Genomic DNA, 23,793 nt, shown 5'->3' with positions numbered 1-23,793 from the left:
TTAAATCATAAAGTTCTACAGATTTGAATTAGACTTGCCATGCAAGTTCATGAGGTTTTGAGCAGTAATCTAACCTTTGATCCTCAAATTTCTCCTGCTGTAAAACTAGGATGATGATAATTAACTGCTTTACAAGAATGTTAATTGATTTAATCCACAACAATATTTGTTTAGAGGAGGTTACATAAAGGCCAAAAAATAAGTCCCTGACTAGGAAATCTCATTTTGTTTTTCTCTCCATCCACCTAATCTGAAATGATTGTTTCTTGAATTGTTAGCTGGATACACGACTGCAAAGATATACCTGGTGGACACAGTAAAACTCTGAGAAGTAATGTCAGCTGACACAAAATGTACAAAAAACATCTTGCTTTGGATAAAATTTTAGTATTATGCCACTGCCACATCAGTAGAGATTATTCAGTAATTGAACAGGAGAGGAAAATGAGAGATTCTATTACCTCCAGGGTTACACTTAGTTTTTCAAATCTTTCTCATCTGTTGAATTTGATTGTCCTCATAAAGCAACTAAATTCTTTCTTTACATAATCTTTTGCATTGCATTAGAGATTCTTTTTTCCTCAGCTGACCTGTGCCTGCATTCAGCTTTGAAATGCTAAATTGCACCAAATACATAGCTGGAGTCCTACCTGTAAAATGTGCGCATATTATAGGAAAGCAGAAGCATCAGAATTAAAATGGGGAATTTTGAGGCTAAATTAATGCTTGACCTTAGTGAGACCAAGGCATGGGGTAAAATTCAGTCTGATTCCTGACCTGGCATTGCAGCTGAGATCACTGCAACAGAAGATCCCGTAACATCCATTCAGTGTGGCTTGGCAATGCTATTTTGAAGACCAGAGACATCTAATATGGATGTCTCTTCCCACTTCCACAAAGCCCCATGTTTCTCCACTGTTATGAAAAGAGCAATATAGGATGAGACATCAACTTACTAGATGCTGTTTAAAATCATATATAAAGTAAAGAGATATTGCTGCCTGTTACCTTCTGTGTCTTCCAGAAAGGAAAATCTTTTAACTGGATCTCATTTCCATTACTGCATTCCCTAGCCATAAGTTTTAAGTCATTACATAGTCTAAAACACATGAGCTTATCCTGTGTTTGTGTTCATTCATGTGTATTAGTTTCCAACTTCATTTAATATTTTGCTTGCATGAGAGGTGGCCTGGCTGCCTGCTTCCTACTTTTGCCCTGGGTCTAAAGAAGCAAGTCCTAAACCCTTCTGTGATATTGAAGCCAGTTTCATCCCCAGAGAGCATCCACGTGACAGGCAGGACAAAGCTGAGCTCATAGAATCATAGAATCATTTAGGTTGGAAAAGACCGTGTCAACATATTCATACAGGTTGTACCAAGGATGTAGCCTGGGGCAACATGAAGGCTGGCTTGGGATGCTTGGGACCCTAGTTAAATGCCCAGATTATTTACCTGAACTGATCTTTTTGTCATGAGCTTCGAGAGAAATTCCTAAAGTAATTTTGAGCTCACTGTGTGAAATGCAGTTATACCTTATGACAGCAGCAAAGGTGTCCTTGAGACCTTTCTTGTCTTTGCCTCTCAACTTTACAAAGGCATAACAGTTCTACACACGAGGTTCAGGTCTCATTGAGGAACACTCTTTAAGTACATTTTTATTATTCCAAACTCATTGTCCACCAGAAAAAGAAAAAAAGTCTTTGCAGTTGGCTTAGTTTTTCCATTCTTTCTATTTAATTTGTCCCTCACCCAGCCTCCCCCCTACAATACATGATAGATCTAGAAAGATCACAATATTAATTATTTTCAAGTAAGTGCGTATACCCTTTTCAGCATCACTTCCCCAAATCCTTGGGGAAAATGACAGCATCAGCTTTTATTTTTAAAAGTCCAATGATTTTAATACAAGAAGACAGAGAGTAGAAATCAAACTGCTAATCAGGGCCTTTTGCTCACATATAATACATCCCTTCCCTTACAGCAGGGGTCCTCAAACTTTTTAACCAGGGGGCCGGCGCGCGGATGAAGTGGCAGGCAGTCATCTGCGGCTGCTTGGTTCCCTCCCCCCAACCCCCGGCGGGGGGAGGGCAGGGGGGGTCTGTAAATACCGGGGGCCGGATTGAGGACCCTGGGGGGCCGTATCTGGCCCGCAGGCATCTCCCTCCTTTTGCTCAGAGGCATTTCTGACACCAGAAATTGCACATTGCTGATTCAGTGTTTGAGTGGACTTTCTTCCCAATTGTAATACGCAAAACAGTGTAAGATGTGCTAGCCTGAGTTTCGGTAGCCCAGGGAGCCTTAGGTGTGCTACCTGAAGTGACTGAAGTGTGGAAGTAGTTAGCCAGAAGCCCTTCACGAGCTGCAGTGGAGCAAGGCTATTTCACATCAAAAAAGGTTGTGACTTAGGTAATCTGATCAGTGGTTGCCAAGCAATTGGTTCTGTAGATCTCTGAGTGATACAGGTGTAACTTGGCTCAAATTTGGCTGTCAGTAGCACTGCAGCAAATTCCTATTTTCTCTGAGTGCTGACTGGAAATTACGTGAAATAATGAGTGCAGATTCTGTCAATCTCCCTGTTGTCTCATCCATACCCTCTCAAGCACTCATTATTCATATCTTGACTTCTCTGTATCAATAAAAAGTCAACTTCTGATACATACGATAAGTTTAACCTCAAAAGCTGCTACACCATTATGTTATCCAGCTAATGATCCCTGGTAATCAGTGCAGTACGTCCTCACGTAGTTACACTAGGCAGAAAGCTCTTCTATGTCATGGTTCCTGTGGAATCCATGAAAGCAAGATGCCTCCAGTGATCGTCTCCTCAACAGCAAGCCCATGGCTACAAGAAAGCTCTATATCTCTTGGGTGAATGCTTATTACTTGCTTGCATGTGGCACAAAAGCAAGTTTCTGTCAGAACTGACATGGTAAAAGGAAGGTAGTTGAAGCTGTCATTAGAAATTTGTTTGAGGTGGCTACACAGATGGAAGTTTGAAGAGCGACAATGCAAATTTGACAGGGAGCTGTGATAGGAATAAAAGGCACTAAGAGAAGTAAGAGAAGATGAAACAGAAAATCTGCATAACCACATTAACTGTATAAATATAAAGGACTGATGCACTGAAAGCCTAAGCATGCTGACCCTGCCCAGCTTGCTCTGGCAACTGGGGCACAGTGCCAGCCCTGCCCGCATGCTACTTGGGCCTGTGTGCTGCATTTTTGGGGACCCATCCTTTGACAAGGGCTGCCCCAGGCACATACGGCCCTGTAGCCAAGGAGCAAAAAAGCTATCCATAGCAAGAGAACAGGGAAAATGGAGTCTTCTTCTCTACTGTCTCCTCCAGCTCCCCCCAAACATCACTCGGTCTTGGGCAGTTTAGTGCTTTACAGCTTTGTCAACAAAGCTTAATGTCTGCCTGGCATGATATTAGCAGCCCAGCAACAGTCCAGCTTAAAAAAGTGCATCTCTCTCCTCCTGGAGGACAGCAGAAGAAGGAGAGCGGGGTGTCCCATGCCAACCCACCTAAGGGAGTCCCCAGACCTGGAAAGAAATTCACGGGAAGGTCAGGGTTGGAAGGCACCTCTGCAGATCACCCAGTCCAAGCCCCTGCTACAGCAGGGTCACCCACAGCAGGTTGCACAGAGTCGTGTCCAGGCGGGTTTGAATGTCCCCAGAGAAGGAGACTGCACAGCCCCTCTGGGCAGCCTGTCCCAGGGCTCCGTCACCCTCAAGGTAAAGGAGTTCTTCCTCACGTTCAGGTGGAACTCCCTCTGTTGCAGTTTGTGCCCATTGCCCCTTGTCCTGTCACCGGGCACCACTGAAAAGAGCCTGTCCCCATCCTCTTGACACTCGCCCTTATGATATTTGTCCGCACTGGTCAGATCCCCACTTGGTCTTCTCCACGCTAAGCAGCCCCAGGTCTCTCAGCCTTTTCTCACAAGGGAGATGCTCCATTCCCTCATCACCCCTCCACTGGACCCTCCCCAGTAGTTCCCTGTCCCTCTGGAACTGGGGAGCCCAGCACTGGGCACAGCACTCCAGGTGTCGCCTCACCAGGGCAGAGCAGAGGGGGAGGATCACCTTCCTCGACCTGCTGGCCATGCTGCTCCTCATGCACCCCAGGGTGCCATTTGCCTTGGCCATGGGGACACACTGCTGGCTCGTGGGCAGCTTGGGGTCCACCAGAACTCCCTGGTCCTTGTCTGTAGAGCTGTCTTCCAGCAGGTCAAATTCACCATTTTCCTCAGTATTCTACCACCTCAGGTCAGTGTAAAAGGCAATGGGAGGGACAAAACTTTTTATCTGGGGTTCCTGGACTATGAAAGTGACTCAGGGCCTGCTTGAGAGTTAACGTAAGGGTGTGCTCCGCAGGATGAGTTTTAAGGCTGATTCAGAGGCTGGTGGTTCCCCAGTATTCCACATTGATTTATGATAGCTGGAAGCTATCACCACAGCTGCAGTCAACCAATGCCTTTTTGCAATCGTCAGTGCATGTCCCAAAGCAAAAAATTTATCTTACGCTTGGAGAACTAAAAATTAAGCCATATGTTCCCAGTGTATTTATAAGATGCAAGAGTAAATAGCCTACTGGGGTGTCTCACATCTGAACAGAGCGCTGTGAAAAATGCAGCCCACATAATTTCTGTGTTGGGAGGCACCAGCCTACTATGAAATTCTCAGCTAAGCATGACGACCAGAAAAGCTGAGTGTCGGGAAGAAGACAGCTTTTTCTAAGATGTTAAATTTTAAAAAAAGAATGAGAACAACTAGAGAGTAGCTGAGGTGCTGAGAATACCAGTGATGCATCGGATGAGGATGTCATTGTTTTTCCTGTTCTGAAAGGAAGGAGAACAGACGGAGAGATGGTTTCACCCTTTTGAGTGAAGCTCATTCCTCAGTGTCAGGTAAAAGCAATTCTTTTTACTGCTAATACACAGTGGCACAGCCAATGAGAGCTGTAGATTAATGCTAGGCATTAGCTGATATTTTGGGTTTATTACAGTGAAACATATTTACTCCACATCTGACCGAGCTCCTTTTCAGGAGGGACTTTTGTTTTGATTTCTGCAACAGTAAGCCAGCTAACTATGGAAAAACCCAACCCATACAGTGATTTCCAGCTGACAACTAATGATCCACCATCCAAGACTGATTTGACTTTGCCCCCTTGCATTTTTTTCTTAAATGGTGGCAGCTGTGGAACAGTAGGCAGTGGGAAACAAATGGAACATTCTCAGTGTTCAAAGAGAGAAATTTAATACATCATTCTTGCATGTGACTGGAGACTAAGGACAGACATTTAAGAAACTCTGCCATGGTGCTCCTGAATTGTTGCACAGCCTTTTCAGTTCCTGCCACTAAGAAAACAGGCTGCTTTGCCTCAAGACTGTCCTAACAGGTCTCCCCCTTGCAGACAGATCATTCCACACTGATCCGTCCTTCTAAGAGATGATAAACTGGATCAACAGTAAACCCCATATTGAGAAACAAGCACTCAGAAGTATTTCCTTTGTAGCTGAAAGAGGCAGCTACTGCAAGGAAAGAGTGATTTTAGACAGCGTGCTACATTCCTGTGATGTGCAAGCACCCTGGTTTTATTCTTGCTAATGAACTTTTTCTTAACAAGTGAGCCTTTGCTTATTGTCTCAGCACACCCACAGCAGCATGACTGTCTCGTATGATTTTGATGCTGCAGAAAACACAGTTCTCAATATCTGCAAGGAGCATTTTGAGAATATAAAACCAGCCTTAATTGTGTATTATCTGTGGCTGCACGGTTGTCAGCACAGGTAATTGTGCATGTGACTGTTCTTGAGACATATGAAGACACCCAAGGCTCTGTGCTGAGTTCATGTGTTTTAGGATGCATCTCTTTACCCTGGCATCCATGCTCTTGCTATTTGGGATGTGTTCCATGTGTAGACAATACCAAAATGTCCTTGTGATCCCTGTTATAGCCTGCTCCAGTTGACCACAGCACAGTCAGATGATCTCACGGAAGTCAAGGACCTCAGTCAAAATGCAAGGAGAATAAAGAAGCAAGACAGATGCTGCTGTTGAGAAGTTTCCATATGAAATACAATAAAAGGTAAGAGGACGGAGAAAAAGTTACTGTTTTGCTTCAGCATTAGCACTTTTCAAATGGAGCTCTCTATCTTTTTCAACATCAGCTCAAACTAAACTTTGGAAATGAAGTATTGGTCTTGGGGAAGGCAATAGTACTTTTTCCTTCTAATTTCAGAGAGGTTTCACAGCTTGCCTGAGATCTCTCCATTGAACTCCAGGAGTAGATTCATTCCTTGTTTAAGAACTTTAGGTTACATGAACCAGACCAAGAATGATCTCAGGCTGTGGCAAAATTGGAATGTACTTGGCTGTTAGATTCAGCTTTTCACTTGTCTCAGCTCCATAGTAATATAATACTGCTGTTGATAAATACTATGGGCAAGCTCCAGCATACACTGAACAAGAAAGGATAAAGGAGGTTTATTTGTTTATAATAGTGTAATGGAGATAATGAAGAAAGGAAATTGAGAACAACCTCTAAAACACAATGTAATAAAAAGATAAGGTGTTCTTACAGAACATGCATATTTTCCAGATTCCTCACTGCAAAACACTTTTAAAACTTCCAGATCTGCCATTATCAAACTTTAGAACTGTCAACACAGAAACATTAGGAAGTTCACTTTCATGTACTGAAAAGCCATTTACAGGAATGAGGGACCTGAACTGGATGTAAGCATTTTCAAAGTGTTAGAATTGGCCTTGGTCCTCATGAGACAAAATTAATTAACTATTTTGGCATATAGGTGAACTGGGAATTTAACAGGAAGGATGTAGAAGTCCACAAGAACTGTAATTGCAATGACCATTTGTTTTCAAGGTGATCTGTCATGCAAATGGTCTCCTCCTTTATATTGTTTTCAAGGTAATGAAATCTCTTCTTCTTCTCATCTCTGTTCCCCTCCCCGACACATACACACAATGTTTTCAGTATTCCTGTAAATAGATGCCTGCCTTTGGCAACTAACTCTGCAGCATACAAATTAACACCCGCTGTGCCCTCACAAGAACACAAGCAATTTCAGTAAGCAAATGTTTATCTGTTATTCCTATCTAGCAATAGATTGTTGATTGCAAACACTTCCACCCCAAGCCTCCAGTAATATCATTTGGACAAGCCTTGAATGTCCTTCCCGTAAAGACACACCTTAGGACTGGTAGTCACAGCGGTCAAGTATGCCGGACAGACCCTGACGAAAACACAAAAATAATAGAAGTCTTACCTGCTTATTCATAAGTATGTAGATAATGGGATTGCAAACAGTGCTGCTTTTTGCCAGGATGGAAGGTATGACGCTTGCAACTGGCGTCACCACACCTGGCTTACCAAATGTTGCAAGTAAAGCTATAACTCCATAGGGAATCCAACACACGAGATAACAGATAACTGTAGTGATCACCATGAACAGTACGTGGAATTCTCTTTTGCGGGCAGCGTTCTTGTGGATTTTTCCAACCTAAGGAAATGTGATAAAAGATAGAATTTAAGAAACTGAGCTGTTGGATTGATTGCTTTATCAGCTATTGGTCTTGGGTCAGCAATGATAATCAACATTGTAGTTCCAGAAGCATAATAAACACAAACCCAAAAGTGAGTGAATGCAGTGGGAAGGCTTCATTGTCCTCATCAGGCACTAGGGGAAGGCCTGCAGGCATCAGGCTGTATGCCAGCATAAACCAGAGCCCCAGTGGAGGCTGGAGGAAAAGCAGAAAGGTGACAAAGTCCTTAATGGCTGGTAGGTCACCTCCGCTTGCTCTTCAGGTATGGCATTTTGTATAATTGTACATTTTCACTCAGGTTATTCTAGTACAGTGGGCTTGCTTGAGATTGAGAAGCATTACAAAGCACAAGTGAACCAACGGAAGCATTTTCTGTTAGGGGTGTGGAAAGAGCACAGCAAATCTAGGACTGTGCTTAGTACCTGTGTCCTTGGATGTTTACATGGCTTGGCTAGATAAAGCCTCAGCTGGCCTGGTGTAGTGTTGGCAATGGTTGCATTTGGAGCGGGACGCTAGAGAAGCCTTGCAAACAACACTTTATGAAGTTTTAAGTTGTAGGATTCACCCTTTCTACACTATTTCTTCCAGGTATTTTATAATTCTGATAAAAAGACCTCACTCCTGATAATCACCAAAACCAGGATTTTGTGCTCTTTAAAAGTGTTCCTAATACTGACATAGTTCAGCTATTGCCTTGGGGGTTTTGGGGAAATGGAGTAGAACTGGGTAAACAGGAAGCACAGATTTAAATGATCAGTTTCAAAGTGATGGTACAACAGCCCATCCTGCTATCATGAATTTACCAATATTTACAGTCTGTGGACAAACCCAACTCCACTATGGAAGTATTTATAGTCTGTGCTTCAAAATGTATTCACCTTTGACCTGTTCTGGTCTGAAGCATCATGCCCTTTTGGAGTCTAGAGCTCTAAGACGGAGGTCAAATATTAAAATAGCAGCCAATTTTTATTTTTAAACTTTGGTGTGAAAGCATTTTTCTGCAGCTACAGAACACTTTCCCCGTGTGTTTGTACTGCTGAGTGTATTGGTGATGACTGTGGGGAACAAGCTTCATTTCCTACACAGAATGCACATTCAGTGCTATGCACAATCATTTAAAAGCAAGCTTCCCATGCAGTAGTTCTGTGAGATGGCCATTAAGTTTGATCCAAAGCCCATAGAAGTCAGCACAAGCTTGGGTGGGGTACAGATCGGATTTGGGCACTTAGACTGATTTTATAGGGATTATGAAAAAGTTCTTAGGAAACATTCAGAAAGATTAACTCCAGAATAGCAAAGCTGGTCTCTTCTCTCTAAGTATCTTTGCGGCCAGCAAGGATAAGCAGACTCTGCAAGGAGGCTAACTTTGGAGCCACTCTCTCTCCACTGACTAGATGGAGCCCCAGCACACTGGTTTCCCGAGGTTATGGTTAATTCCTCAGGTTCTCCCCAGCATCTGCTTAGCAAACCCACATGTGCCAGCAGGATTTCAGGAAGTATTCAAATATTTAAACTATATTAATTGAGTGTTGTACTCAGTCAAATGTAATTTACATCCACTTCAAGGTCTTTTTGCCTCCTGAATGCGATACTTGAGAGTAAACTGCATCCGAGGAAACTAAGCCCTGTAAAGCTACAAATATAAATGAGCAAAAAGGCAACTCCCTGGAATGCAATCCATCCGAACTTTACCTAAGAAAAAAAAGTATGAAACTAATGGGTTTAAGCTGATGCAGGAGAACACTGATATGTGTAACTGTAAATGAATAGAACACAGTTAAAGGTGGAAGCCACTAATCACCCCAGTCAAATGACATCTCCTGTTGCCTGCAGGACAACTTGCACATGTTACTGCAGTGGAAAATAGAGCTTTACCTGCTTCTTTCTGGTGTGGGTGCTTTTGCATAACATACGTGTTTATGTATTGGACTGTGAGTTAAAAACATATTAGTACCGGTGTAAATACAGTTACATCTGGAAGGGAAAATAAGATGGTGACACTGGGGTTTTTTTTAGTTAATTATGATTCTAGCCTTCTAGATCTACCTGAAGTTCAGTAGAAATGTTCCTGTTGAGAGTAAATAAAACACACATAAACTTAATCTGCCAAAAAATAACAAGTATTCTTCCTGCCTAGTCTCATGATTTTCTGCAAAAAGGCAATTGGAAAATAAAACCCATCCTTTTTGAAAACACTAGGGACTTTTTTTTTTTTTTTTTTTTGGCGAGAACAGAACTTGTTTATCTCATAATTACTTTAGCTTGAAAAAAAGGATTAATAATAGATAATGGTCCAATCCTGTATTGCTTATTTGAACTAAATTTTTCATGACTAATGGGAATTTTCTCTGACTGAAGGATACAGGATACCATGTTAGCTTCAGCTATGTAACATGTTTAATATTAACTAAGGAACGCAAAGCCCCATCTAGCCATGGCACCCACAGCTAAAGATCTTCAATAAAGGCAGAGGCATCAGTCAGCTCTGTCCGTTGGTCCCAATATCTGCCTTGTAAATTTGACTGAGGTTTTGAAACTTATTAGGTGGAGAGAGGTCTCTGACACCGAGTATTTCACATGTCACTTGAGGACAAGTATCATTATTAATGCAATGTGAAATGAACTCAAACTAGACACCAGTATCCACTCTAATTTAAGTTCTGTTTTGTGTGTATTTTTTTCCTCTCATCATCTTCTGATAATTAAAAAGGAGAAAGCTCTGATCACAGCTGTTCCTGAAACAGGACATCCTTAATGTGTCCCCAGTATCTATTAAGGATGACCTTCCGCTGCAGTCTTCTATAATTGAGTTTAAAAACTCATTTGTCATGAGACAAACCTATTGGAAAGCAAACTTAGTTAGCTCTTGTGCTCAGAGTCTTTCACTTCCATGTTTACACCAACACAGCCAGTTGTTTTGATTTTTATATGCCTCATATTATAACTCTATAATATGATTTATTTACAGTCCAGATCCTGGGAACAAGCAAATTAGAACTTTAGGGTTTTTTGAAAGTTGTTGGGTTTGAGGATTTTTTTTCCCCAGAAGTAATTTCTGTTCCCACTGTTGCAGAAAGGAGATTAAAAGCACAGAATTGCAGTAAGAAATACAAAGGAGCAGAATTGAGGAAAGATCCTAAGTATGTCCTTCCTAAATCCCAGGTGACCTGGAAGTCCCAGCTTTCCAGAGAGGACAAGGACAGTAAAAGTCCAAAGGACAAATGACTTCTAGGCATCTCTTGCAATGAACCCCTAATGTACTTGATGCTTCTCTCTGACTTTATTTGATGTTCAAATTTGCTATAGCTGTTAACTATATTTTATGCTTAAGTAACTAATCTGCTCCCTCTGTGTCAGTAATCTCACTTTTTCTTGGTGTTCTAATCTCAGTAAATTGTAGGACACATGAGGTGCTGGAGCTGTGCTTGCACAATTGAAGGGGTGGGAGAACAGTTGTATTGCCTGATACCTCTGAGCATGCTGCTGGGCTGTTGTGTGACTAGCCTTGTGCCATATCTTGGGGAGTGGCTGAACTGCGTGATCTTGTTTGCTGTGCTCCTTCTGTCTCTCCAAGACACGGCAGCACAAACGTGGATGTTTTGATAGTGGTGAAGGCAAGCAGCAGAATCTCAGCGTGGCTGTGGTATCACACTGGTACATTCTGGGATATGTTAACAATGCAAGAAATGCCAGACGATTTCAAGAAGTGTTAGGCTACTCTGTAGGAAGTGCCCCCAGAGTTTTGTTTTTGAAACTACGTACTACATTTATCTACACACTCTTGGTTTCATTGCCTTCACAGCTTTGCTGCCTACCTTTAAGGTGTTATCTTTAATAATTCTCTGTTTATAGGTGCTGGAAGGCCTCCAGCAAAACATAGTTGATGTAACCTACAGAAAGATTACAGTTTTGCAGGTGAAAAAGCATTATGAAAAACATTAAAATTATGATATTTCTTATTTTAAAACTACTGGACATTTCAATGCAACTGCTACACTGTATTTTCAGCAGTCAAATGGAAGCGCCTCTCAGAAATGCCTAGTGTCTGGACAGCCAGCTGATAGAGAAGCGTCAGATGGTGATGAGAAAAAATAGATTCAAATAATTTTCTAGAATAGCCAAGTTTGTAAATCCAGTCTAAATGTAAACATATAGGATATATACAATATGCATTTAAAACACACAGGAGATCTAAACCACATCTTTAAAATGGCATGAGAAATACTGGCCCATTGGGATCAAAAGGTATTTATTTAGGATGGCTGCAAAATACATGTCTTTGCTGTAAACTCAGCTGTTTTCTCTGGAACTAAGATCACAACCTGCCAAATTTGGTAGTCTAAATGTGGGGAAAGCACTATATTTAAAGAAAATAAGGAAGGGGTGTGTTGTTGAGGTTTCATTCATTAATGAGAAAATTATGCGTCTCCCCTACTTTCATCCTGGAAAGCAGCAGAAGTGTTTTGTTTTTTCAGAACTCAGCTGGAGGCAAGAACAGGCAAGCTTGTCTAATCTCAGGACTCAGTGTAAAACTGGCCCAATTAGCCCTCATCTGGATTGCAGCCAACATGCATCCCATGTGCATATCCAATACTCTTTTTTTCCACTCAATCTGACATGCAAGACACCGCTAGCTAGATGACTATGGCAGTGTGCTGAGCAGGGACATTGTATGTGACGGACCATGGAGCATGGGAGAAGGCACAGTGGTATTCAGTAAGGAGGATGGCAGTGGCAGAAGTTTCCTCAAAAAGAACCTGAGTGACATGTTGTTTGGTTGACCTCAAAAGCTGCATCCCCCAATGTAGCAGACACCTCACTTACCAAGTGATGGGCTGCAGTGCTATTTCATGCACTGGAAAAGAAGAAACTGGGGAGCTCTGGGAAGAGCATGGAAAATTTCAACAGCACTGGTCAAAGACTGGCGGGGTCATAAATCAATGAAAATGGGACCTTACAATAGAAAATGAAGGGGGTTAGTAAAGGGATGCAGACAGTTTTTGCTGTAACTGAGAAGCTTGTTAGGTTGGAGGTTCAAGAAAAGGACCCCAGGTATCTGCCAAGCCAGGTACTCTGCCAGGAACCTCAGAGAACAGACTTAGACTGGGAGCAGGCAAACATGTGGGCCTGTCTTCACAAGGACCTGGGGAAAAGCCACAGCCTAGAGCAGGGGTCCTCAAACTTTTTGAACAGGGGGCCGGCGTGCGGATGCAGTGGCAGGCAGTCATCTGCGGCTGCTTGGTTCCCTGCCCAACCCCTGGCAGGGGGGGTGTCTGTAAATACCGGGGGCCGGATTGAGGACCCTGGGGGGCTGTATCTGGCCCGCGGGCCATAGTTTGAGGACCCCTGGCCTAGAGGAAACTCACCTTCCCCCTAAAGAGAACGGGTCTGTCATTTCCTTAAAGGGAAAAGAGAATGGGTCTGTCCTTCTCCTTCCAGAAGGATAAGCCAGCACCTTCCAAACACATGAACGTTGTTGTACAATGGTATGGGAAAGAATATAGCTATGGGCCATATGAAATGACTTTAGGGTAACAGGTTACCCAATTTAGGCATGCAGGGGTTGGTCCAGACCTCACCACTGGCCAAGTCAACCAGTCTAGTCAGCCCCTTACTGGAGGGAGCAGCCAGGTGGCAACAATAGATGAGCCAGCCCACGGGCTTTTGTCAGGCTGAACACTGGAGCTTTCCAGTCCATACAGAAGAGGGCAGCAGCTCCCTGCATCTGGTGAAGCATTTATTGCTTTTAATGTTTTTCTTAGCCACCACATGGCTCCGTATGGGAGAAGAGCCCTGGGCAGTGCCCTGCCCAAGACGACCCCTCCTGTGCTCCAGACCCAAAAGTTTGACCTACTGTAGCTGCTGCTCAGCTCCCTCTGGATTTAGCTAGCCATGAGTTGTGGGACCAAGGGAGTACCGGTGGCACTTCACCAGCTCAGAAGGCACAGGTGTGAGGAAAGACCTGAAGGATACTTGTACACAGCAGCTGTGTTGCTGAATCTTGCAGCAACTGTGAGGCCCACAGTGCCAGAGGCACATATCAAGGTTACCTCTGTAAGGCATTAACATGTAGAACTGTTACGTTGTACAACTACACCAATGGGCAAGCTGGGTTTTAATATATATATATATATGTAAGGTAAGGGAGTTGGACTAAAGCTAGCTACTAAGAAGGCAAAGCTTCAGTGATGAAGATCTAATCTGATTGTTTTCAGTGAATTCCTGTTTCCTTTTTTTTAGCATTTACCCTAGTCTCTCCTCCTTACTTAATGTAGCTATGTGCTTTCTCTCATAAGGCATTTGCTTCACATTTTAAGAGCTCCCAGTCATCTTCAGCTGTGAACACCTCAAAAGGTTAGAAAGGATATATGGCATCCCATCCATGTAACCACTAGATGGAGAGACTACACAGTGAGAATCCAGCATCCAGAGCCACTTCAAGTAGAGGATGCGCACCACAGCATCTTAAACATCAAGGGGGCTGTTTATGCATTTTGTCAGTCACTTCAGTTTCTCTTTCTCCAGCTATTTATTAAGATGGAAAATAATGCCAATTATTATATTCTGTATCTAAATAGTGGATGCTGTAACCATCCTTTACCTAGCCCACTCTAAACGAGCAATATTGAAACAGGGTGCAAAAGGTTTTTTTAATAATGACTGATGCATTATTCCTGGATCTGTCTTTGTACATTTTACACTCAAATAACCATGTTTTCTTCACTACTTCAGAACTACACAGTAAAGAGAAGGCTATTTATGAGTAGCAGTGTTTGTTGCCAAGGTGTCTGTTGTAAGTGTTTGTTTTGACACGATCAAATATTCAACAGTATTACCAAAATCAGAGACAAACGAAATATTCATAATCACCTGAGGGAAGTCTGCCAATCTTTGAACATTTAGTCTGCTACAGCTTCTTGAAATGAACAGAAAGGAGACAGTCTTTTTAATGCAAAAACTGCAGTAGAGGAAGAAGCTGGGAAAACTTCATTCTTCTTCCTTCATGAACCAGTCAAGTAAGACAGTCTCCTCTGTTACATTTCTAACAAAAGAAAATTTGTTCCTCCATTTATTGGCATGAATAACCCTCTACCAAACCCATGAGTGTCTCAAACTAAGCAGTGACTCAGATGTCAGTTATGATGAGCTTTCTCCTCTCCCATCTCTATGGATTCTGTTCTCAAGCGAAAACAAGGAAAAAAAGCCAAAACCACTCACTCCAAAGCACGAAAAGCTCTGAAAAGCTATTGGAAATGGAAGCTCCAAGTAATCTTCTTTTCAATGTGCGCTACCCCAGAACTATAACTTTATGGATTAATACTAAGATAGATGAAATAATTTGTTTGTTGTTTAAGATATACAACCATGGGAGAAGAGAGCTCACTTGCTTAAAAATAAATGCCTTCTTTATCAGCATTTAGGTGGCTAAGTCCAAAACAAGAGTGAACACTGAAGAGATGTATAGTCTCTGTGGAAACAGGGACTAAGCAGAACCATCTGCTTTGGGTCATCTTAGAATCCAATGGGCCCTCACTCTACAAAACATTTACATTTATAGTTCGCTGACTGTACTGAGATTTAAACATGCACATGAGCACTTTGCTCAGTTGCAGCCACATAATGAGTTAAGAACAGCAAGTACAGAGGGAGGATGCCATAAAATTACACAAGTGGCTTTATAGTTAATTATTTTGATGTCACTATTAAGTTTAGGAATTGAAGTCTATGGGAAGTATATTTTATCAACTGAACTCCGGCTTTATTGGGATTTTTGTTATTGAAATGGGAATAGTCATCTTACTGCCTCAAGGTGAAGTGAAGCTATGTTTTAAATACAAAACTTATGGCTTTGTACACTGCCCTTGAAGCACAACTGCTATTGCTGTTAATATCAGCGGAGTTCTGTTGTGGACCTAAGGAACACTATAATCCTCTTAGTTGCAGGAACTCTTTCACTGCATTAGCTGAAGGGCTTTTAGCAGCAATTTGACTTACACAGTGAACACACTCCCATGCACTAAAGAAGCAGCTCGTGGTGTCACTTCCATCATACACAACTCATGTTTTATCCTGACCTTCTTTCCCATCTGTGGATTTTCTAGCATCAGTGTGCATGAGAAAATTAAAGGTGCATTATGCACAGCTGTCATTCAATCAGCATTAACAATTTGGTTGTAGAAAGAGAAGTACATTAGATACTCATACCTTCCACAAGTGGGGGCTTATCTCTTTTTTCTCTCTAGCTACAGACGGAGTACCCATGCACTCAGCTGCCAGGACACAAGCCAATTCCCATGCAAGAGCTGAGCATGCACGGCACTTGGCCATGAGTAACAAGCCTGGCCTGCCCGAGTCAGCCTGTGCCCTGGGCTCAGCAGTGGACTAACACAGACATGGGAGGTCTGCAGCTGCCTTATATCTCACCAACGTGGGATACAGGCAAAGTGTGCGTCCCCCTGCAGCAGCCAGGACAGACAGACCCAAGCAGCTGCCCCCAGCAGCTGAGGCTGCTGTTTCTGGTATGGCAAGCACAGAGCCAGGAGAAACACTGCCTCCGGCATGCTCTAGGGAGCCTACACCAAGAAAGTGACTCATGCGAAGGAACTGACTCATTGAATGGTCCAAAGATACAACAGCGACAAGTATAGCAATCTGGAACTATGCCCAATAAAGAAAAAAAATGCTTCTGAGGTGAAATAAAATCACCATACCACTGAAGAGCCCTGGAAGCTCATTTAAGCAGATACATTGTACGTGATGATATGCATTTCTCAAAAATGTTATTTGTATGTATGTCCTTCAGTAATTGTGGGATTGCACAGAGCTGCTCTCTCTGATATTGGCAGTGACACTTCTATGGCACTTACTGGCTGAAACAAATCAAATGTGTAGAAAATAAGATATGTGGAAAATGGAAACTGAAAGGGCAGTGAAGCGTGTTTGCTATCTGGAAGATACAGTTAGTTGAAAAAAACTGGGGATGTAAGAAGCATCAAATGTTATGTCCAAAGTTACTTAAACTCTAATTAATTTTGTATCAAACAGATGATCAAAAGAAATTGTCTGCTATAAAATATTAAGGTTGTTGGAGTTTCATGTGTGTAACATGACTTACTCTATTTTATGAATTCCCTAGATCATTTGAGAGACTGTAATAGGTAGTAAGTCATTCCCTTGAAGCCATCAGGTCTAATTTTCCCAAACTGATAGCAATCACAAACTGTATTATTTGCTTGTATTTGATTGCTTGTCTGAGTCCAGTTCTAGCAAGCATGTTATAACTAGCCCTGACTCACACCAACCTATCGATGGGCTCAGGAAGATCATGTTGGCCTGAATTCACCTAAAACCAGATTATATCCTATGGATGATAAAGAAACTTTGAAGCTTTAAAGGCAAGATTCACTACTCTGCTTCCAGCATGCGCTACAAAGGGGATGAGTCCTCCTTGATCAAGGAAGATGCTGATTTTGGCCTGACAAACCAAAGCTGTCTCTGGTTCTGGGGGTTGTGAAAGGTGCAATGGACCCTATGTAGGGATTAGCATTAAAAGTTTAGAGCCCTGGAAGAACTGAATGTAGAAGGGCCCTCTCTGATAGCAAATCCAGTTGTTTTTTTCTGGTCCTTTCATTCAAAGTAGCTGAAAGTCAGTCCCAGGTAGTGTTGCAGCTATCTGGATGTAGGTCTATCTGCACCTTTTTCAGGAAAGGGAGTTTTAGTACATATTCTGATGGCCAAAAGCCAGAATCCTTTCTGACCTGGTGCTGAGCATCCAGACTGCAACTGTCAGTCACTTGGCAGCAAGAACTACAAGGCTTGAGCAAATCTGCTCTCCTCCTTTAGACTGCAGAAGAAGCCTAGAAGACTAATTTGGCCTGATCTCCTGGTGGCTCAGGTTATGCAAGCTGAACCTCACCCAGAAAAGAGCAGGAAGGGGACAGAGAGGCAGCTACTCCTCTTGCCATTGCATAGTACCCAGCAAACCTGAGATTTTACACTAGTATAGATCCAGAAAGTGATAACATCGCCAAAACAAGTATTAAAAAACAGAAAATCATGTGGTTTTCAGGGGGACAGAAGGAAAATTGGAGACTTGGCAAAAGACTGGCACTGGACAGGCTCTGGGGAACTAAGCTTGTTGGTGTCCAAATTTATCTATCCCATGGTTAGAGGATTTTCATGGTAAGACATCAATAAGTGTAGGCTGCTTTTATTGTAACAGTGTGGAGTAGGTATTTTTTAAAAAAGTAGGGTTTTTTACGTGGTTGAATTAAACCATAATTAGGTAATAAAAGGGATGTTTTGTCAGCAAATACAACACAGACTCCTGAAGGAGATTCAGCAGCTGCTGAACCAAGTCAGAATGACCCTGTACCCATGGCACAGAATACTAGGTTTGCCTGTGGGGGTGAAACTGAGGAATTCCACCTTGGGGAGAGAAAAGCTGAAGGTCTGAAGGATATTCTCCAATACAAGAATAAAAATGCTGCTAGTTTCGTAAAGATAACATGTAAGAATACTACTATATATGTTGCTGCTTAGCAACACAACTTGCTATTATAAAGGTGGAAGGTGCTGAGATCACTTTCAGAAAATCAAGCCAGTAATTTAGTTTAAGACCCCTCTTTTTGAAAAGCTTGCCAACAAATTATATCTTTAAAAGATTTACTTTTCCAATAACCCACTTCTGGGTTTGGGTGGGTTTGTTTGTTGGGGTTTTTTTTTGTTGGTTTTTTTTAATAACTTTTGAAATGGCTATGACTAACCCACAGCCCAGCTGAAGTTAAGGGAATGGAAAAATGAAAACATATTTCTGTTTTTTAAAGCTGACTTCAGTGTGTTTTGCACTGAAGAATTTCTGGTGCAGGAGAAAACATCAGATGTCAATTCCTTCTTGATTTCCCTGTACTTTCTTCCACAGACAGGACCATGCAGAGTCTGTATCTGCAAAAAATTGTGAATATGGTTGAACTCTTCAAAAGAGAGGAACTGGCAGGTGTAAAATTTCTTTCCAGGTTTCAAAGTTATTACTTGATGCTAAGCAATAAAATGGTACCATTTACATAGGAAATGGAGTACGCATTGGCCCGCATCTAAAGGAAAAGTGTTTTCAATCAAAGGTGAAAAAAAGTGATGCTTCGAAAGACTGAACACTGATGTAGCTAAAGTAGGAAATAACAGCCTGTGTGTTGTAATTGGCAAGGACAATAAATGTAAGAGTCAATGCCAGCCGAGATCGGAAAACTTATTCAGCTGGAACCAGAACACATGAAAACCTTCTCCCCATCCTTCAGGTGTGTTTGCACACACTCCACCTTCTTAATGAAAAAGGCAGTGTATGTATGAATATATATATGCATATATGTAAAAAATGTATACATACCACATACTGTATATGCTTTATATACATATCTATACACTATACATGATACACACACACTGTACATTATATATGTCCGTAATTGTGTGAAAAGTCTTTCACAGGGGTCATCCAAGGTTAGAGGAGAAAGCTGTGATGCAAGTATGACTCACTGCCCCCGTTATCTCTCGGATTAGATTAACAACAACCTTTTCCACACTAATACCAATACCTCCTCTGAATCTGGGGTGTGATTTTTTTTTAAAAAAAGAAGTGTCAGGATGTTTTCCCTAAAACTGGAGCTTGGGTATTCACTTAAATCCATTTTTGCATGCATGTATAAAGCTCTTACTCGCATTTACGCTACTTTTCACCAGGCTAGCACATGTGGGTGAGAACTTGAGCTTTACTTTCCTTTGGATTGGTAGCTGCTCTCCTTGCACTGAAATTAGATGTTAAAATCCCAGGCATCAGTCTTTCAGCACCTAACCACAATTACCCCTTTTCCTAGGAAGAGATCAAGTTTTCCTACACTTTACTGAGGAATCCCGTCCCACCCTCCTAAAAATTTCTACTGACATATAAGATGAAGCAAGGCACCATTAAGGACATGCAGGTACGCCTTTGATTTGTAGCTATTTATATTTAAATAAGCCTAACATATGTGCTCAGAATCTGCCTGTCAAATTCTGTAGACTCTACACAGAATATAAATCCAAAGTGGTTTCAAAGCTCTTGTCTCATTTGGCATCTCTAAAAATATAGCAATTATGCTGGAACTGGCCTGAAAGCATTCTCCTCCATGCTCATGACAGACCCTTTCCCTCAAATTATTACACACTTATCATGGCACAGGTGTACTTGATAAAAAACAAGCCAAACCGAAACAAACCCAACCCTGCAAAGTCTGGAAATCTTCAGTCCCTCTCCTCTCAATAGGAGCCTTGACACCTTCCTGAATTTTAACCTTACTCTACAGTACGTCGTCCTTTTTGCAACACAGAATGACAAGTAGGAGGGAGAAATACATGTAAACTGCTAAGTTAGATGAATTAGATTTAAGCAGTAAGACTGAAGGTCAGGTGTAAATATTTTTTTCCCCTCAGAAGACTGTGTACCCGGGACTGTGTTGTACCTGAAGAAGTTAAGTCTCTCTAGCCCTCACTGATATACCAGAGAGGGTAAGCAAGAGGAAACTGGCTTAGTGAGTTGTACCCGGCATGGGTGTTTATAAATATTTATGTTAGTTCACAGAAAATGAAGATAAATTCCTTTTCTGTAGCTGGTGTGTTACAGACAGCCCTCTATAAATTATGTATTGTTTCAAGACTTTCAGTTAGGAAAATTATACTTAAAATGTGGTAAAGCATCATATTTGTTTTACATTACTAAAAAGGCAAGGTAAGCAAAACCAAACTGTTAAAAATTTATGAGTTTGATACATTACCCCATAAGGCAGTCTTTGACTGTGCAGCAATCTGTGCTTGTGATTAAACACAAAATAATCCAGGACTAAACAAGACTGAAACCCATACTAAATACTCTGTAATCCTCTCTCCAACCCCCCCTGCCCGTTAGACAGGTGAGGAGGGCAGGGTGTCTCCAGAACACAGTCCGTATGCAGATACAAACCAGTCCCACCACCTGCTAGGCACACCTAAGCTGCAAGAAAATGAACAGCATGGTGAGGAGGCTTTTTTTTAAAAGAGAGTTAAGGTTATGCAGTACATTACAAATAGTCCTCTGAATCTGGTCAGTTTGCACAAGCTGATGCTATGTTGGATATATGTATAGGTATGGTAGAATTGCATATATAGAGATGGCCCCAAACCCGTTTATTATTAATAAAGATGGTACAGGTATAACAAAGATGGAAAAATAGTGTTCAGTTCTTGAATTATTACTCATGAAGAGGCTCCTACACAAGTAAAACAAATCTCTTTTATGAAAAAACATTCAGTAAACTAATTGTTCCTGCCTTGTGAGTTCAGAAGCTGTATCTTCAGTGGCTATGTTAAATAAACTGAGTATGAGGTATTTTGGCTGATTTTAAAATCTACCTTGAATAAATATAGTTATTTAACAAAAAAACCCACCACCAAACAAACAAACAAAACAAAAACCTAAACAAAAACCAACAACCAAACAAAAGCACTCAAGCAATTGCTTTTTAAGTTAAAAGTTTAATTTCTGTCCCCACAAAATAAACAGTCAATACTGGAATTGGGATATTAATAATAACAGACCAATATTAGACCAAAGATTTGATGCTACAAGGGGAAGATAGCATAAAAAGCTGTGAGGAACAGATCACAGAGTAAGGAAGGAAAGAATGTTTGAATAGACATGGAGGAAGCAACATCCATTCTCTAGCACATAGTATGTGACCTCTTCTAGTGATTCCTCCATAGAGGTTTTCCTACTCTGATGCTACAGGCCCCACACTTGTAATGCTGCCCTTCCCAATGGTGTTTGCGCCCTTGCAGGAGAACCATCAGGTCTTCAGTCTTGAAACATCTACTCTGACTATCCCTCTAACACTGCTTTGAGGACCACCTCCATGAAGCAGCATTCTTCTTCACATCAGGGCATCTTTACATCCCAACAAAAAGGGAAGGTAGCGGCCCTCTTAAATCTCTCAGTCTTGAATATACACACATAGCCAGAAACCTTCCATAAGAGGGAAGAATCCTGTTCACTGTGGGCAGCCAGCCATCACTCTGCATGAAAAAAGACGTAGGAAATTGTGGGTGTGACTTGTCCAAGCTTGCGACACTCATGATCATTAGGCCTTCACAAAGGCAAGCTTCACTATTTGCAGAAACCCATAAACTTCAACAGCTTTTACAGGCTTTTTAAGACATGCTACTCCAAAAAGGGACAAGAAGCCACCAGGAAAACATATGTAAATGATGGGAAGGATTTTGAAGGTGTCAGATACAGCGTAAGGCAGCTGGAGGGCAGCAATATGACATGCAAAGAAGGCGAGCAGAAAAAACAAGTGTCGTAGTGCCAAATACAAAGGAGTCTATCCATGGCCGGTTGACTTGGAGACGTGGCATAGCTCATTTAGATGTTCTTACCACAGGCTTGTGATATACAATACAAGATGGGTAAAAACAGACTATGGGTCCCACAAAATACAGAAAAGATGGGAAGCTGGGTTTTACTATTCCTTGTTAGAATTATGAACAAGACCAACAAAACCAAGATGCTTCATGGTATGGGTCAAAACCTTCTAGTTTTCCAGTTGCTTACAACTTAAAAGGATTGGTTTGCTGACAAACTTGCAGTTTCTACCCCATGTATCCCCTCTGATGGAGTCTGTGGAAGAAATGATGCAAGAAATCTTGTAAGTTATAAATACATATGCCATGTTTTGCTTTGTTTCAGTTTTACACCAAATCATGACTGAAAGTGGAGCCATCTAGATGTCTTTCCTGCAGAGTCAGAAACAAAATAGAGCAAAGGAGTATGAGAAAACATATGTACGTGGGGATGTTTTTTAGTAAAATGTGTCTGAGTTATATTTTTGCCAGTCAATGTGATTTTTTGCCTCTAGATTAAGCCAGATTTTTTCCTTTGTCTATCTTCTAAAGTTGGAAATAATATTTGAAGAAAGAAGGAAATACAGGTTTTCAAATGCAACAGAAACACTGAAAAATGCATCACAAAGTATAATAACTGTGTCATAAAGTATTCTCTAACTGAAAATGAATGCCAAGCATGACAGTCAGCTCTTTCTGCAAAATTTTGGGTTATAGCCGTTATTACATATTCAAAAATCTGACATTCTGAAAGTTTGTTTTACTTTGTCAGATGCACATTAAAATAAATAGCAGCTGGTGAAGGCAAAGGATTGAATTTATCTGCTTTTTCTACCATTTCATTTTCATATTGCCATAAAATACTCTAGTACTCTGAATTTCCTGCTACTTTAATGAGCTTGTTTTACAATTTCGCAAATAAATGTTGGGAATGCCATGATTTTTTTAATGCATTTAAAATCATACAGCCAGAGGGCTGGAAGGATTCTTAGGAGATTCAGCAGTGTCCATCACCCCCCTGTCCACAGTACGCACTAAATGCAGGACAAGTACGCCTCAACCAGCCTGATAGTTGCTGTCTAATAGACATTTCATATCTCTGAACCACCTGCTCCATGATTTAGATACTTACATCCTACAAACCTTTCAGTAGCATGTGATCTAAACCTTCATTTCTAGAAATTGTTTCATTTTTCTTTCCATTAGTGTAAGGGTGCGCAAACACAATTAATCACAACTGCTTTCCTTTAGTAGCCACATTTTTACATTTGAAAACGGTTCACGTCTGTTCTCAATATTTATATATCTTGGTTTAACAAAACCAGCACACAGAAAAGAGCACATCCAAGCTCAAGTGTCCCACCATAAGATCTATTCTGTTTGCAAAGGTATTGTGTTCCCAAACCCACATACCATTTGTGACTCACCATTCCAATTAGATCCTTTAGACTCTAGTGATTCCCAACCTGTGTTTATCCATCCTGTAAGATTTCTGCCATCTAAGCAAAACTGCACTTGCCATCATCAACCGTGATTGTCCACTGACAGCTTTGGACATAGATTCCTACTCCATCGTGCAAACTGGTAATGAAAATGCTGAAAGCACTTGACAGAACTCCATGATATGGCACCTTATAGGGACTCTTTTAAGACAGTATTTCCCTCGTTGCTAAGAGCATGTCATGTATCAAGAACTTGAGTTATATCACAACTACAGTTTGCCCTCTATCCACTAGATCTGTCAAAATGGAAATGAGTACTGTTTATTTTGGCCAACTTTTGATCAACCCATGCTGGCAGTTTTGACACAGAATATTCA

The 23,793-nt window shown here is 41.4% G+C and overlaps 1 protein-coding gene across 1 annotated transcript in view; it reads right to left on the bottom strand.

Moving 5' to 3' along the window:
- The window catches only part of LOC101910783 (pinopsin-like), a 92,487-nt gene that overhangs the window by 19,988 nt on the left and 48,706 nt on the right, over positions 1 to 23,793 (bottom strand). The window contains exon 4 of the mRNA XM_055802962.1: positions 7,292 to 7,525. Within this exon, the coding sequence (XP_055658937.1) occupies positions 7,292 to 7,525 (234 nt within the window). The remainder of the gene's footprint in view (positions 1 to 7,291; positions 7,526 to 23,793) is intronic.

The sequence above is a fragment of the Falco peregrinus genome, chromosome 4, assembly GCF_023634155.1.
Source record: "Falco peregrinus isolate bFalPer1 chromosome 4, bFalPer1.pri, whole genome shotgun sequence".
Taxonomy (NCBI): Eukaryota; Metazoa; Chordata; class Aves; order Falconiformes; family Falconidae; genus Falco; species Falco peregrinus.
This window is presented reverse-complemented; position numbering and strand designations above follow the sequence as displayed.